The 15973-nt window shown below is 48.1% G+C and overlaps 1 protein-coding gene across 1 annotated transcript; it reads right to left on the bottom strand.

Annotated features, from left to right (window-relative positions):
• Window positions 1-12708: 12708 nt before the first annotated feature.
• On the bottom strand, window positions 12709-15065 carry LOC119951210 (gastrula zinc finger protein XlCGF26.1-like). The gene is made up of 2 exons (XM_038774242.1): window positions 14905-15065; window positions 12709-14513 (listed from the first exon to the last, which is right to left on the bottom strand). Exon 2 carries the CDS (start codon window positions 14222-14224, stop codon window positions 13007-13009), a length of 1218 nt encoding a protein of 405 aa, XP_038630170.1. The 5' UTR covers window positions 14225-14513; window positions 14905-15065; the 3' UTR covers window positions 12709-13006.
• Between the last annotated feature and the right edge of the window lie 908 nt (window positions 15066-15973).

Raw genomic sequence — 15973 nt, 5'->3', positions numbered from 1 at the left:
GAAGCCTCCCCCACTCCCGGGCAACCTGCACCCCCAGATACCTAAAGTGAGTCCCTGCCCAAGGAATGCCAGCCCCTGCACCCCTGCCCCCACCCCCAGTTGAGACACCACAAAATACTCACTCTTGTCCAAGCTCAGCTTGTACCCCGAGAAAGACCCAAATACCTGCAGTAACTCCAATATTCCTCCTATCAACGCACTCGGCTCCGACACATACAGCAAGTCATCGGCATACAAGGACACCCTATGCTCTATCCCCCCCTCACTATTCCTTTCCATGCTGCCGAACCTCTTAATGTGATGGCCAACGGCTCAATCGCAAGCGCAAACAGCAGGGGGGACATAGGACATACCTGTCTCGTCCCACGGTGGAGAGAGAAGTATCTCGAACTGATATTGTTCATGCGGACACTCACCTTCGGCTCCTTATATAATAACTTTACCCAGTTCACAAATCTTGGTCCAATCCCAAACCGTTCCAGCACTGCCATCAGGTACCCCCATTCCACCCGATCAAACGCCTTCTCGGCGTCCAGTGCCACCACCACCTCTGTTTCCTTACCTTCCGCCGGTGCCATAACAACGTTCAAGACCCTCCTAATATTCGAAAACAGCTGCCTCCCTTTCACGAACCCTGTCTGATCCTCACCTATCATCTTCGGGAGGCACCCCTCCAGCCTACCCGCCAGTACCTTAGCCAATACCCGGACAATTCCCATCTACCACCACTCTCCTCCGTCTGGCTGAACTCACAACTTCTCCTTTAACCCATCCCACTTTCTCCAAATCAAAGGTGTAGCAATGGGTACCCGCATGGGTCCTAGCTACACTTGCCTTTTTATGGGGTATGTGGAACATTCCTTGTTCCAGGCCTATCCAGGTCCCCTCCCACAACCCCTTTACCGATACATTGATGACTATTTTGGTGCTCATGCTCTCGCCCGGAACTGGAAAAATTCATCAACTTCGCTTCCAGTTTCCACCCCTCCATCACTTTCACCTGGTCCATCTCAGACACTTCCCTTCCCTTCCTTGATCTTTCTGTCTCCATTTCCGGCAATAGACTATCTACTAATATCCACTACAAGCCCACTGACTCCCACAGCTATCTGGCCTACAGCTCTTCGCTGTACTCCCTGTAAGGACTCCATCCCTTTCTCTCAACTCCTTCACCTCTGTCTCATTTGTTCCGATGATGCCACTTTCCAAAGTGGTGCTTCGAAAATGTGTTCCTTCTTCCTCGACCGTGATTTCCCACCGACAGTTGTGGACAGGGCCCTCAACGGTGTGCGGTCCATCTCCTGCGCCACTACCCTCGCCCCCTCCAATCCCTTCCAGAACAAGGATAGAGTCCCCCTCGTTCTCACATTTCATCCCACCAGCCTCCGTATGCAAAGCATAAACCTCCGCCATTTTCGCCAACTCCAGCGTGATGCCAGCACCAAACACATCTTCCCTTCACTCCCTCTGTCAGCATTCCGCAAAGACCGTTCCCTCCGAGACAATCTAGTCCACTCCTCCACCATACCCAGTACCTCTCCCATCACCCATGGCACCTTCCCATGCAATTGCAGAAGGTGTAACACCTGCCCCTTTACCTCTGCCATGCTTAACATCCCAGGCCCAAAACACTTATTCCAGGTTAAGCAGCGTTTCACTTGCACCTCTTTCAATCTGGTCTATTGCATTCGCTACTCCCAATGTGGTCTCTTCTATATCAGAGAGACTAAACATAGACTGGGTGATTGCTTTGCTGAGCATCTTCGGTCTGTTCGTATTCAGGACCCTGACCTTCCTGTTGCTTGCCATTTTAACAAAAGACCCTGCTCCCATGCCCACATGTCTGTTCTTGGCCTGCAGCAATGTTCCAGTGAAGCGCAACGCAAACTGGAGGAACAACATCTCATCTTCCGGTTAGGCACGCTACAGCCTTCCGGCCTGAACATCAAATTCAATAACTTCAGATGATCAGCCCCACCTCGACCCAATTGTTTCCATTTCATTTAACTGTCTTTTACCATTTCTTTTTTTCCTGCACCTTTCCTTCACCTTTCTCCTCTTTGCTTCCCCCTTCCCCCCCCCCCCCCCCCCCCCCCCCCCCCGCCCCCCCACACCCACAGTTCATCCTCTGATGTTAGTTTCCCTGCTGTTTGACCTTTCACATCTTTTGTCCTCTCTGGGGACTGCCATTAGCACTCCTTCCCCTTGGTATCTGTGGCCATTAGCACCAAGTTTCCCTGGGTTTCTGTGGCTATGACTCATCTTTCATTCTCACTCCACAGTATAAATATTTCCCACTCTCTCTGTCTGTTAGCTTTGACAATGAGTCATCGGACTCGAAACGTTAGCTCTTTTCTCTCCCTACAGATGCTGCCAGACTTGCTGAGATTTTCCAGCATTTTCCCTTTCCTTAGCCAATACCTACATTAAGAAGTGAAATGGGCCTATACGACCAACACTCCGTCGGATCCTTAACCTTTTTAAGCAACAGTGAAATCGATGCCTGCCCCAAGGTTTGCAGCAGCACTCCCTTCCCTATCGCCTCTTCAAACATCCCTATCATCAGGGGTGCCAACTTATCCTTACATTGTCTATAATATTCCACCGGAAACCCATTCGGCCCTGCCATCTTCCCGACTGCATCCTCCCAGTCGCATCCTTTATCTCCTGCTCCAGTATTGCTCCTTCTAATGTAGCCTCATCTCCCTCCCCTAGCCTCGGGTACTCCAACCCATCTAGAAATTCCAGCATCTCACGGTCTCCCCCGGGTGGCTCTGACCTGTACAACCTCTCGGAAAATTCCTCAAAAACCTTGTTAATCAGCTCCAGAGCCACCACCAACATCCCGGCCCTATCCCTTACCTGAAGAATTTCCCTTGCTGCTGCCTCCCTCCGGAGCTGACCTGCTAACATACCTTATCTCATTGCCTTATCTCCATGTTCATAAACTGCACCCCTTGTTCGTCTCAGTTGGTGCACCACCTTCCTGGTGGATAGTCGGTCAAAGCTTGCCTGTAGTTCCTTCCTCATTTCCAGCATCGTTGGGTCCCCATCCTCTGCATTAACTCCTATCTACCTCCAACATCTCATCTATTAGCCTCTGCCGCTCCAGCCTCTCTTCTTTGTCCACCCTGGCCTTGAACAAAATTTCCTCACCCCTCACTACCGCATTTAGAGCCTCCCAGACGACTGCCATTGACGCCTCACCCATACAGTTGAATCTTACATATTCCTTAATTACCTTTTCAATTTTTTCACAGAATACTTGGTTCCCCAAAAGCCCCACATCCAATTTCCACCCTGACCTCTGCGCTACCCCCTTCTCCAGCACCATATCCACCCAATGTGGCGCGTGATCTGACACAGCAATTGCAGAGTATTCCGACCCCCTGACTCCAGCCAACAAAGCCTTTCCCACCACAAAAAGTCAATCCGCGGGAATACCCTATGGACTGCTGAGAAAAACGAGTACTCCCGTTACCCTGGGTGTAGGAACCTCCAAGGGTCCACCCCTCCCATTTCCACCATTAGCCCAGCTAGCGCCTTTGCCCCCCCCCCCCCCCCCGATGGGACCAGCGAGCGCGGCCGTGATCTGTCCAACCTGGGCTCCTGCACCAAGTTCCAGTCCCCCCCCCCCCCCCACAATCAGCTTGTGTGTGTCCAAGTCAGGAATGGCTCCAAACACCTTCCTCGCAAATCCCGCATCGTCCCAATTGGGACCGTATACACTTACCAGCGCCACTAATCTCCTGTCCAGCGCCCCGGTCACAATGACATATCTACCCCCCTGATCTGCCTTCTCCATCTGGAAGCGTACCCTTTTGCTGACCAACACTGCTACCCTTCGAGCCCTTCCATCAAATCCAGAGTGAAACACTTGGCTAACCCAGCCCTTTTTAAGTCTCACCTGGTCCTTCACCCTAAAATGAGTCTCCTGCAGCATTGCCACATCGGTTTTCAAACTTTTAAGATGCGTAAGCACCCTTGACCGGATCTCCTAGCCCTCTCACGGTCCACGTGACTATCCTTACGGGGGGGGGGGGGGGGGGGGGGGGGGGGTCTCTCACCCCTCCCCCCCCCCCCCACCTTTCTAATCCACCATCAACATACCGACGGGCCCACCCCATAGGCCTGACCCGCCCCTGTCCATTGTTAACATCGAACCCCTCCCCCTCCCGAGAACCCCCCCCTACATTTCCCCCTGAAACAACATCTCCCAACATCCAACCCCCCCCCCCCCCCCCCCCGCCCCCCCCCCCCCCCCCCCCCCCCCCCCCCCCCCCCCCGCTCTCTTCGTAGGCCCATTGACACCTGCTATCCAGGCTCCAATGTCCGCAGCCCTCCTCTCCTCTCACCTTCGTTCACTAACTGACTTTAGCTAGCTAATGCGGGTGGCTCCCCCCGCCAAGACATATCCGCCCCTTCCACCCAGTCCCAGAGAAACAAAACAAGCCCAACAATCCAACCCCGACAATTCACTAACATAACATTTAACCGTTGCAACACAGAGCGCCCATTAACCTGCCATTAACTTGAACTCTATAACAATGCAAAGAGAAGTAGATTACAATACAAATCCGTAAAAAGAAAGTTATAACATTTATACATTTTCCGGCTGTTCAAACACAGTCCACAGTCTCTCTTCCAGCTCCGCTCTTCATGTCCGCCCCAAGCCTTCTGCCTTCACAAACGCCTCAGCCGCATCCGCTGTCTCAAAATAAAAGTCTTTGCCGTTATACGTTACCCTCAACCTTGCTGGGTACACCATACCAAACCGTACCCCCTTCTTGTACAACGTCGCCTTCACTCGCCCAAATGCCGCTCGTCTTTTTGCCAACTCCACCATCAAGCCCTGGTAGATCTGGACCGTAGTACCATCCCATAGTATCTCCCGCTTCTGCTTCGCCCAGTTTAACACCTTCTCCTTATGGAAGCAGATAATTCCTGCCCTTGGCGGCTCGTTCACTTTGGGCTTCGGCCTTAATGGCCGATGGGCTTGGTCTAGCTCGTACTGGGGGGGGTGGGGGGGGGGGGGGGGGGGGGGGGCTCTCACCCTCCCCCATCAGCTCCGCCAACTTCTTAGTGAAGTATTGTGTTGGCCTTGGGCCCTCTGTCCCTTCAGGCAAGCCCACAATTCGCAAATTATGCCGCTTGAGCGGTTTTCCAAGTCTTCCAGCTTTGCTCGGAGACCTTTATTAATCTCCACAGCCCTCCGCAACTCATCTCCCATCGAGGTGAGCTGGTCGCTGTGCCGTGACACGGCTTCCTCCTCACCTTCTCGCCCTGCTCTCTCACCTCGGCCAATGCCTTTGCCACCGCCCCTCCAACGGGGCGATTATCCGGGCGATTGCTTCCTCCTCCAGTGACTTCAATGCGGCCGCTGTCTCCTTTTTCCAGGCCTCCATGTGCCTCGCAAACTGTTTTTCCAGCTGCCCCTCCATCACCTCGGCCATCTTCTCCATCGAGAATAGTGCGGCCCCGCTTTACAGTTCGGCTTCCGCCATCTTATCACCGCTTTTATTCCTCTTCTCCTTCAGCGGCAACCCCGCGTTTCCTCCTTTCTTCGACGCTGCTGTTTGCATCCTTTAGCAGCTTATTGTTTTTTACTTTCTTTCTCTTCTCCTCTCTCCCTCCACCCTCCTGTCCTTCATCAATCTGAATTATTCTTTTTTTAAAGAAAAAAGGTGAGGTGGGGGGGGGGGGGGAAGAGAAAAGAAAACTTCACTGAACTTCCTTAAATCTTCAAATCTTCATTCTTTTTCCTCGGTATTCATCCAGAGCTCCCCTGGGACCAGGCTTCACCCATCCTTCTTCCTCCTAGATGGGAGCCACCCGATGTGGGACACCCCACTTACATGGTGCCCTGGACTCGGGCCCGCCTCCTCGGCCTCCTCGTAGCTCCGCCTCCGCTGCTCTGACCTCAACGCTGCGCTGGGCCCAGCACCACAGGCCCCCGCTGCCCGACACCCGCGTGAGGTTCTTCGCCGGTTTTTAAACCGGCCACGCTGGCTGTTTGCGACGGCCCCAGAGGCCGACGATAGTCCGGGGGGGGGGGACACCTCAAAACTCGGGGGCTTCCCCGAAATCGCCGCGACTCGCAGCCACCGGCGGGAGCTCTTCGCACTGTAGCCGCCCTCGGTCCTGTTTCTGTTTGAAAGAAGGATCCTGCGCCTGGGTGCTTTTAGTAGCCAGAAGGTGAAATTGACAAAGGAATGTGTTTTTCAGTCTGGGCTGATGGACTGTGGTTTGACTGGGAAAGTACTTGTGGAATGAATGTTCTTTGCAGCCGGCAGAGATCATTTGTTTTCCAGCTTGGGGAGATGAGGTCATTGCTGGGTGGAACCAAGGAAGGCAGAAAGACATTTTAAAAATCTTTAAAGAGCAGTTTTTGCAGAAAGATTTGGAGAGAGGAGTTGAATTCTGGGTCCACAATTCTCCCATAGTAAGATAGATTGAGAGCTGTATCTTTCTTTTCCTGTTGTTTAATGGGAGATTGAGTAGTGATGTTTAAATGGGTGATTGTAAGCTGTTGTTTTTGGGGCTGAAGTTAAATAGTTTAATATTGTAGCCATAATAATGTTTTATTTTAAAAATGACCAATCCCTATTTCTTCATGCGATCACTCCTGGAGTGAATCATTCTTTCTGCACAGTCTGACAAATAAACTGAAACATTGGGGTTTTGGTCCAGTGTCCCAGCCTCTGGTCTGGGATCGGAATAGTGACCGATATAACAATTGGTTGGAGGCCCATTTCCCAGTCAGTCCTCCAGCACCTTCCTGTCTCTCTATTAGTGCGACGCCCATGGCAGTTTCCCAACTGGGGCACAGGCCCCGTTATTCTCAGCTAAATTCAGCCTCAGCTCCGTCTCCTGGCTGTCATTGATATGAGCAATAGAGACAGAAAGGTGCCCAAGGAGCAAGTGGGAAGTTCAAATTTGTGGCTCGAAATCAATACTTCAACATTTGTCAGTGAAATATGTTATTTATACTGGGTTTTTAGTTATTGGATTTAGGCATCGGAGGAAAAGGATAGAGGGTTTTATAGTATAACTTTTCCTTTCTAACTAGTGTCTGCCACGGCTCAGTGGGCAGCACTGTCACCTCTGAGTCAGAAGGTTAAGACCCAGTCAGGGACCTGTGGGCAAAAACCAGTTCAACATTCCTGGTCCCAGCACTGAGGGAGTGCTGCACTGTCAGAACAGCCTTCTTTCAAATAAGATGTTAAACTGAGGCCCTGTCTGCCCCTCTCAGGTGGGTGTAAAAGTTCCCACAGCCGCTATTTTGAAGAAGAGCGGGGGAGTTATCCCGGGTGTCCTGGTCAATATTTATCCCTCAATCAACATCACTAAAAACACATCATCTGCTCATTATCACATTGCTGTGTGTGGGATCTTGCTGTGTGTAAATTGGCTGCTGTGTTTCCTACATTACAACAGTGAGTATAGGGGCTGCTTTAGCTCACTGGGCTAAATCGCTGGCTTTTAAAGCAGACCAAGCAGGCCAGCAGTACGGTTCGATTCCCGTCCCAGCCTCCCCGGACAGGTGCCAGAATGTGGCGACTAGGGGCTTTTCACAGTAACTTCATCGAAGCCTACTCGTGACAATAAGCGATTTTCATTTTTTCATTACACTTCAAAAGCACTTCATTGACTGTAACGCACTTTGGGACGTCCTGTGGTTGTGAAGGCGCTATAGAAATGTAAGTTTTTAATATGTTTTCTGATCTTGTTATCTGGAACTTAATAGATTTCAGTCACCCCCAACGTACCATTTAATAAATGGGGCAGCACGGTAGCATGGTGGTTAGCATAAATGCTTCACAGCTCCAGGGTCCCAGGTTCGATTCCCGGCTGGGTCACTGTCTGTGTGGAGTCTGCACCTCCTCCCCGTGTGTGCGTGGGTTTCCTCCGACTGTTTCCTCCCACAGTCCAAAGATGTGCGGGTTAGGTGGATCGGCCATGCTAAATTGCCCATAGTGTCCTAAAAAAAAAGTACGGTTAAGGGGGGGGTTGTTGGGTTACGGGTATAGGGTGGATACGTGGGTTTGAGTAGGGTGATCATTGCTCGGCACAACATCGAGGGCCGAAGGGCCTGTTCTGTGCTGTACTGTTCGATGTTCTAAATTCACTTTGGGTCAGACAAGACTTGAACCAATTAAGGCAAAGGCAGAATTCTCTGGAGAGTAAATTTTAAAAGAAGTTTATTAAATGAAAAATGTTCACAGAACAACTTTAATACATTGACTTTTCCAACTTCATGTGGGTGATCAGTCTGTAGCAGCGTAACCCTCTCTGGCTCCTTCTTTGACAGTAATTCTTGTGGAATTCAGCCTCGGGAGTCTGGCTCCTTCTTTGACAGTAATTTCCTTGGAACTCGGCCTTGGGAATCTTCAGTACTTGGCCAGCAAGGAAGACCCTCGGGGAACCTACTTTTATCCCCAAAGTGACCATTACCTCACGTCAGAGTTGGGCCTGTTGTAACATGACAATTGGTCAATTTGGTCACTAATAAATTGAATTGGATCCCCAATTACTGACACCACCTTCTCTCGTTATCTCAGACAGGAATACAGTAGAACTGTTTCATACTATCCCTTTATCTGATTCTATACAATCCTTTATTTATCCAGTTTCAAATGTTGAGGCTAATCAGAGCTTGAAGATCTCTCTTGCCAGTACATTTATCTTCATTTCGTATTCATTACATACACAGAAATTAATTAAGCTTTTACATTTTTGCAGCAAATAAACCTCAGTTTTTCATGATAATTATTGATTCATGATGGATTCATTAGTCAATTCGATTATGCCTCACTAGGTATTACTGCTACTGGCTGATAGCTGATTAATACAGTAATCTAATTCATACATTTGGTTAATACAAGATACACTGGTTTAAAAAGACAGATTATGGAAGGCAATAGCTTTCTTTTTTACCAATCTTGATCAGGTTGAATAATAAGCTTATTCTTGAGCCAGACTTGGGTAGAATATGACAGCCCGCTATTTGTCAAAATATGATAAACGATTTCTGCTAGCTCTGCAGTTTCGAAACATTTGGGTTTGTACAATCTTAATTTATAAAAGAACAATTCAGCCATTACAATATTATCTATCACATTGTTTTGCGAATTATAACTTAATCAAAGTTTATTGTTGAATAATAAACTGTTTTGTGACTGGCTTCGAACATGAAATCTATAGGTGATTAACAAAGAAATGTTACATAATCTGTGCAAGAAACTAGATGTTAGGGTTTAAAATGACTTCCTTGACCGTGTTACTTATATCCATGAATACGGTGCAAAAGTGATGGAATTAAAAAATTTAATAGATTTCCCAGTCCTGCCTACAGTTTTATACATTACAACAATGACTACACTTAGCACTGCACTCATTATGCTTCACCCGATGACTATGTATTTACATTGTGTATTTATTGTATGTCCTATGTTTTTCGGGCATGGAACAATCTGCCCGGACTGTACACAGAACAATACTTTCACTGTACTTCAGTACACGTAACGATATATTTAAATCTAAAATCTAAATCTTTTGGAGGTGCTGTGATACTATGCAAAAGGAATTTTAAAAAAAATTTCCTCAAACCTGGTCCCCTCGTCAAAAAGATTGGCAAAGATTGAGCTTTAATTTTGAGCAATATTTTGATCCTCTCCGAAATTCTCAATGAAAATCCAAACACACAATATCCTGAATAATTTGTTTTTAAAACACAGGCAAGTTGTTGCGATCAGGAGAGCATTACCTGAAAAGGCAGCAAGGAACAGATTCAACTCTTTCTTTCAAAAGAGAATTGGACAAGATCCTTGAAAAGAACATTTCTGGACAATGGCATTAATTGGTTGGCTCTTTCACAGATCTGGCATCAGCACGATGGGCCGAATGGTCTCCCTCTGTGCGAGCTGAGCCTCGTGTGCTGTTAACCTGAGTGGTAATAGTGGTAAAGGTACCTGGGTATAAATGGACCTGGGTGTCCTGTTAATAAGTCACTGAAGGCTAACATACAGGTGCAGCAAGTTATTAGGAAGGCTGATGGGATGTTAGCCTTTATCACAAGCGGATTTCAGTACAGGAGTAGTGAAGACTTGCTTCAATAGTATAGGACCTTGGTTAGACTACAGCTGGAGTACTGTGTGCAGTTTTACTCCCCTTACCTTGGGAAAGGTATTATTGCCACAGAGGGAGGGTAATGAAGGTTCACCAGACTTGTTCCGGGGATGGGAGGACTGTCCTATGAAGAGAGATTGGGGAAACTGGGCCTCTAGTCTGCAGAGTTTTAAAGAATGAGAGGGGATTTCATTGAAACCCACACAATCCACAAAGGAATAGGGTGGGTGCAGGTGAGATGTTTCCCCTGGTTGTGGAGTGGAGAACCAGGGGACACAATTTCAAAATAAGGGGGAAGCCACTTAGGACGGGTCTCGGAGGAGACATTTCTTTACTCAGAGGGTTGTGAATATTTGGAATTCTCTATCCCAGAGGGCTGTGGGAGCTCAGTCATTGAGTGTGTTTAAAGCAGAGACTGATAAATTTTTAAATCCCAATAACATAAAGGGATATGGGGATAGTGTGGGGGAAAGGCATTGAAGTGGATGATGAGCCCTGATTGTATTGAATGGTGGAGCAGGCTCGATGGGCTGAATGGCCAACTCCTGCTCCTATGTTCCAATGATGCAAAGATAGGTAGGAAAGTAAATTGTGAAGAGGACATAAGGAGATTACAAAGGGATACAGATACGTTAAGTGAGTGGGAAAAGATCTGCTAACTGGAGAATAATGTGGGAAAATGTGAAATTGTCCATGTTGGCCAGAAGAATATAAAAGCTTATTATCTAAATGGTGAGAGATTGCAGAGCTCTGAGATTCAGAGGGATCTGGGTGTCCAAGAGCATGAATCACAAAAGGCGAGTATACAGGTACAGCAAGTAATTAGGAAAGCTAATAGAATGTTGTTGTTTATTGTGGGGGAATTGAATACAAAAGTAGGGATGTTATGCTTCAGTTATACAGGACATTGGTGAGACCACATCTGGAGCACTGTGTACAGTATTGCTCTCATTTAAGGAATTATGTCAATGTGTTGAAAACGGGCTGAATTCTCCGACCCCCTGGGGCCGGCGTAAATCCCACCCCCGCCGTGGCCGGAATTCACAGGCTGGGCTTGTCTCCGATGGAGTTTAGGTGACTTGATTGAACCATATAAGATCCCGAGGGGCCTCGACAGGGTGGATGTGGAAAGGATGTTTCCTCTTGTGGGAGAATCTAGAAATTGGAGTCACATTAAAAGTAATAAGTTGCCCATTTAAGGCAGAGGAGAACTTTTTTCTCTCAGAGCGTTGTGAGTCTTTGGAACTCTCTTCCTCAAAGGGCGGTGGAAGCAGAGTCTGTGAATATGTTTAAGGCAGAGCTGGATAGAATCTTGATAAGCAAGGGGGTGAAAGGTTATCAGGGGGTCAGTGGGAATGTGGAGTTGAGGTTAGTCAGATCAGCTGTGAACGTATTGAATGGTGGAGCAGGCTCGAGGGGCCGAGTGGCCTACCCCGTTCCTAACTCGTATGTTATCACATCCTTTATAATAGATTGTAGCATTTTCCCTCCTACTAATGTTTGTGGTTTGGTGGGAGGATGGGATCGTTGTTATTGACATGTTTGTTACTGATTATTATTTATTGTTGGTGGGTGCAAATTTGGGAGAAAAATGTGAAAAAGGAGAATAAAAATATTTTTAAAAAATGAAATAAACTCTCCTGTCTCTGCCTGGAATGGACCCACATTGGTCTTTGCTAATCTTTTCCTTTTCACATTCCTACAGGAGCTTTTCCAGTTTTCACCAGTTTTCTCTCATATTGTATTTTCTCTTTATCAGTATCTTGGTCCTTTGCTGAATTCGAAAACAAGTTCCCAATCCTCAGGCTCACTACTATTTGGGCCACTTTATAAGCCTCTTCCATGGGTCTGATGGAATCTTTAACGTTTCTTGTTAGTTACGGTTGCATCACTTTTCCTGTTGGATTTTTGTTCCCAAAAGGAATCTATATTAGTTGTATATATGTGAAATGAAAGTCGCCAAAGTCCCAGAGGACCATAGCCTGCTGCCCCTTTGACAGAGTGCACTGACTGGTGGTGATTCAAACTGAGGGTCACCACATATCAGATGAGGGGCAATGTTGAGAAGGCTGGGCCTTCATGGATAAGCACAGCTGGAGTTGAAGCCACACTGTTCATGTCGCTCTGCATCAGAAACATGCCACCCAGCCAACTGACCTAAATGATCCCCCTGTAAATATTTAATAATTTCTTCACGATTAGCTATTGCCTGGTCTCCAATCAATTTCCCAGTCAATCACAGGTAACTTGCCCCTCATCCTTTGAGTTTCCTTCTGAGAGAAATATCAGGTAAACTAAACAAAGGAACCATGTAATAATGGGGAACCATCTCCATGGCAACATAGTATGCTTTGTGGGGTTGAAAAGAGAAATGGCAATGAAATATCTTCAAACTTTCAAACAATGCCACGGTAGCATAGTAGTTCGCACAGGTGCTTCAGAGCTCCAGGGCCCCGGCTTGGGTCACTGTCTGTGCAGAGTCTCATGTTCCCCTGTGTCTGCGCGAGTTTCCTCCGGATGCTCTGGTTTCCTCCCACAGTCCAAAGATGTGCCGGTTCGGTGGATTGGCCATGCTAAATTGCCCCTTAGCGTTCAGAAAAGGTTAGGTGGGGTTACGGGGATAGGGTAGAGATGTGGATGCTCTTTCCAAGGGTTGGTGTGGACTCGATGGGCCAAATGGCCTCCTTCTGCACAGTAAATTTGATGTTTATGTGTCTGACCAACTGTCAGGACAAACAAAATGACATCTTGGGTGTAATTGAGAGCAGAAACACTAACAGCAAAATAAAACAACCGAAATCAATGATGAACTTGTTGGTGTCTCATCGTGTGCAATGAATCATGGAATCCTTTCCCCCAGAGAAGATGTGAACAATCTTTACCCAGTGTGAATTATCTGGTGTGTCTGCAGCTTAGATAATTGAGTGAATCCCTTCCCACATTGTGAGCAGGTAAATGGCCTCTCCCCAGTGTGAACTCGCTGGTGTGACTGCAGACTGGATGTTTGAGTAAATCCTTTCCCACACTTGGAACAGATGAATGGCCTCTCCCCAGTGTGAACTCGCTGGTGTGACTTCAGAGTGGATATTTGAGTAAATCCTTTCCCGCACGTGGAACAGATGAATGGCCTCTCCCCAGTGTGAATACGCTGGTGTCTCAATAGATGGGATGAATCAATGAATCCCTTCCCACACTGGGAGCAGGTGAATGGCCTCTCGCCAGTGTGAACTCGCTGATGTGTTTGCAGGGCGAATATTTGAGTAAATCCTTTCCCACACTGGGAACAAGTGAATGGCCTCTCGCCAGTGTGAACTCGCTGGTGTACCTGCAGGTTGGATAATTGAGCAAATCCTTTTCCACACTGAGAGCAGGTGAACGGCTTCTCCCCAGTGTGAATTCGCTGGTGTGTCAATAGGTGGGATGAATCACTGAATCCCTTCCCACACTGAGAGCACGTGAATGGCCTCTCCCCGGTGTGAATTCGCCCATGTACCTGCAGTCGGGATAATTGAGTGAATCCCTTCCCACACTGAGAGCAGGTGAATGGCTTCTCCCTCGTGTGAACTTGCTGATGTTTCTGCAGAGTGCCCGAATGTCTGAATACCTTCCCACACAGAGAGCAGGTGAACGGTTTCTCCCCAGTGTGAACTCGCTGATGTGTCTGCAGGGTGGATGAGAAACTGAATCCCTTCCCACATTGTGAGCAGATGAATGGCTTCTCCCCAGTGTGAACTCGCTGGTGTGCCTGTAGGCTGGAAAACCGAGAGAATCCCTTCCCACACTGAGAGCAGGTGAACGGCCTCTCCCCAGTGTGAACGCTCTGGTGTCTCTGCAGGTGGGTAAACCGAGTGAATCCCTTCCTACATTGGGAGCAGGTGAACGGCCTCTCCCCAGTGTGAACTTGCTGGTGGCTCCACAGATGGGATAACTGAGCGAATCCCTTCTCACACTGATAGCAGGTGAATGGTCGCTCCCCAGTGTGACTGCGTCGATGGGTTTCCAATTGTGATGGGAATCTGTATGCCTTTCCACAATCCCCACATATCCACGGTTTCTCCATGTTTTGGGTCTCATCGGATCTCTCCAGGTCGGACATTCAGTTGAAGCTTCGTCCACACACTGAACACGTGTACGGTCTCTCCCCGCTGTGAATGGTGTGATGTTTTTTCAGGCTGTCTAAACTATTCACAGAGTCAGTGCTCTGGGACACTCTCACTCACGTGTTTCAGTGCTTTTTCAGTGTCTTGTCGCCGATAGAACAGATAAGCATTACTCCTTCTAGATTCAAATGCCGATAATGTAATCTTCCAAGGAATCGAGGGACTCTGTTAGATCTCGACGTGATGTTTGAGATTTCTGTCTGTGATTCCTCCTCTTCTAATATCCTGTAAAATGTTTCAAGACTCTAAGTAAATGTACTTTCTTGCAGAAGAAGCAATAATATCTCTAATCTGTACCATATAACACCAGACATATCGCAGTCCAATATTATTTACTGTCCCCTTAAATGTCAGCCATCGCCTGGGGACAGCAGCCCTTTAATTGTGAACATTAGGCAAGAGACCATCCTTTTAGCCAGACAAATAAATGTGTCAAGCTGAGGGAGCAAAGGATGTCAATGTCTTTAAGAGAGAGAGAGAGACCAGGGCCAAGCTTTCCAGAGTCTGCACCCTCCCTGGATTCACTTCCTTTCCCTTCAGTTGCTGCAAGTGACCAATTGAAGGTGAGAATGAGAAAATAAATGGAAAGGGGGAGAAAAGAAAGTGTTTTACTCACAGATGTTGGAAACAGGATGAAAATTCAGTCTGTGTGAATCGCCATTTTGAGTCACAGGAAGCCCGCGCTTTGATTGGCTGGAGGAAAAGAGTCCTTCTGGTGCTCTGGGTTCCCCATTGGTCGACACCTCAAGCAGGAAGACGGGTCACTTCTCCGCACATGCGCATCATCGCCTCTCCCTTGAACATGCGCAGTCATGGGCTGGGGGGAGGGGAAACCACAGAGCGGCTTCTCGCTCTGGCCGGAGCCGTCAGCCGGTTGCCTGGAAACTTTGTCTGGAGGAGGTGGGCGGGGAACAATGGGTGGGGGCGGGGGTCCCGCGTCCGCGTCGGGCCTGCGCGCTGGAACCCTGTGACATCACCGCGGAGCACCGTGATTCCTATTGGCTGAGATCCTGGCAGGGCACCCTTGTGACGTCACAATGCGGAGGTTGGGCTAAAACTTCCTCCTCTGCAACATCTGGGAGGAAATCAATGTTTCCCCCTTTCCATTTCTTTCCTCATTCTGGGGGGGGGGGGGGGGGGCATTGTTGAATTGCAACAACTGAAATCCATTGAGGGGGCAGACTCTGGAAAGGTTGGCCCAGGTCTCTCTCCCCAAAGAGAAAATGATGGAAAATCTCAGCAGGTCTGGTAGAATCTGTCGGGAGAAAAAGGGGCTCATGTTTCGAGTCCAGATCACCCTTTGTCAAAGCTAAAGACAGAGAAATTGGGAAATATTTATACTGCAGATTGAGAATGAAAGATGAGTCATAGTCACATAAACGCAAGGAAATGGGGTGCTAATGACCACAGAAACCAAGGGGAAACAGTGCTAATGGCAGTCCCCAGAGACCCAAATGTGTGAAAGGCCAAACTGCAGAGAAACATCAGACGTGACAGATATAGATTGGGGGGGGGGGGGGGGGGGGAGCAAAGGGGAGAAAGGGTAACAAAAGGTGGATAAGATGGGGGGGGGTGAATATATATAAAGAAAGAAGAGTGAAAGAAATGGTCAGAAACAGTTAAAATGAAATGGGATGAAAACAAATGGGTCGAGGTGGGGTAAAGCTAATCATCTGAAGGTATTG

This window comes from Scyliorhinus canicula, chromosome 17 (genome assembly GCF_902713615.1).
Source record: "Scyliorhinus canicula chromosome 17, sScyCan1.1, whole genome shotgun sequence".
Classification (NCBI taxonomy): Eukaryota; Metazoa; Chordata; class Chondrichthyes; order Carcharhiniformes; family Scyliorhinidae; genus Scyliorhinus; species Scyliorhinus canicula.
This window is presented reverse-complemented; position numbering and strand designations above follow the sequence as displayed.

What these genes read in the sequence shown, in the direction of transcription:
- LOC119951210 (XM_038774242.1), bottom strand. Translation starts at nt 14,224, where the DNA reads ATGTCCGACCTGGAGAGATCCGATGAGACCCAAAACATGGAGAAACCG.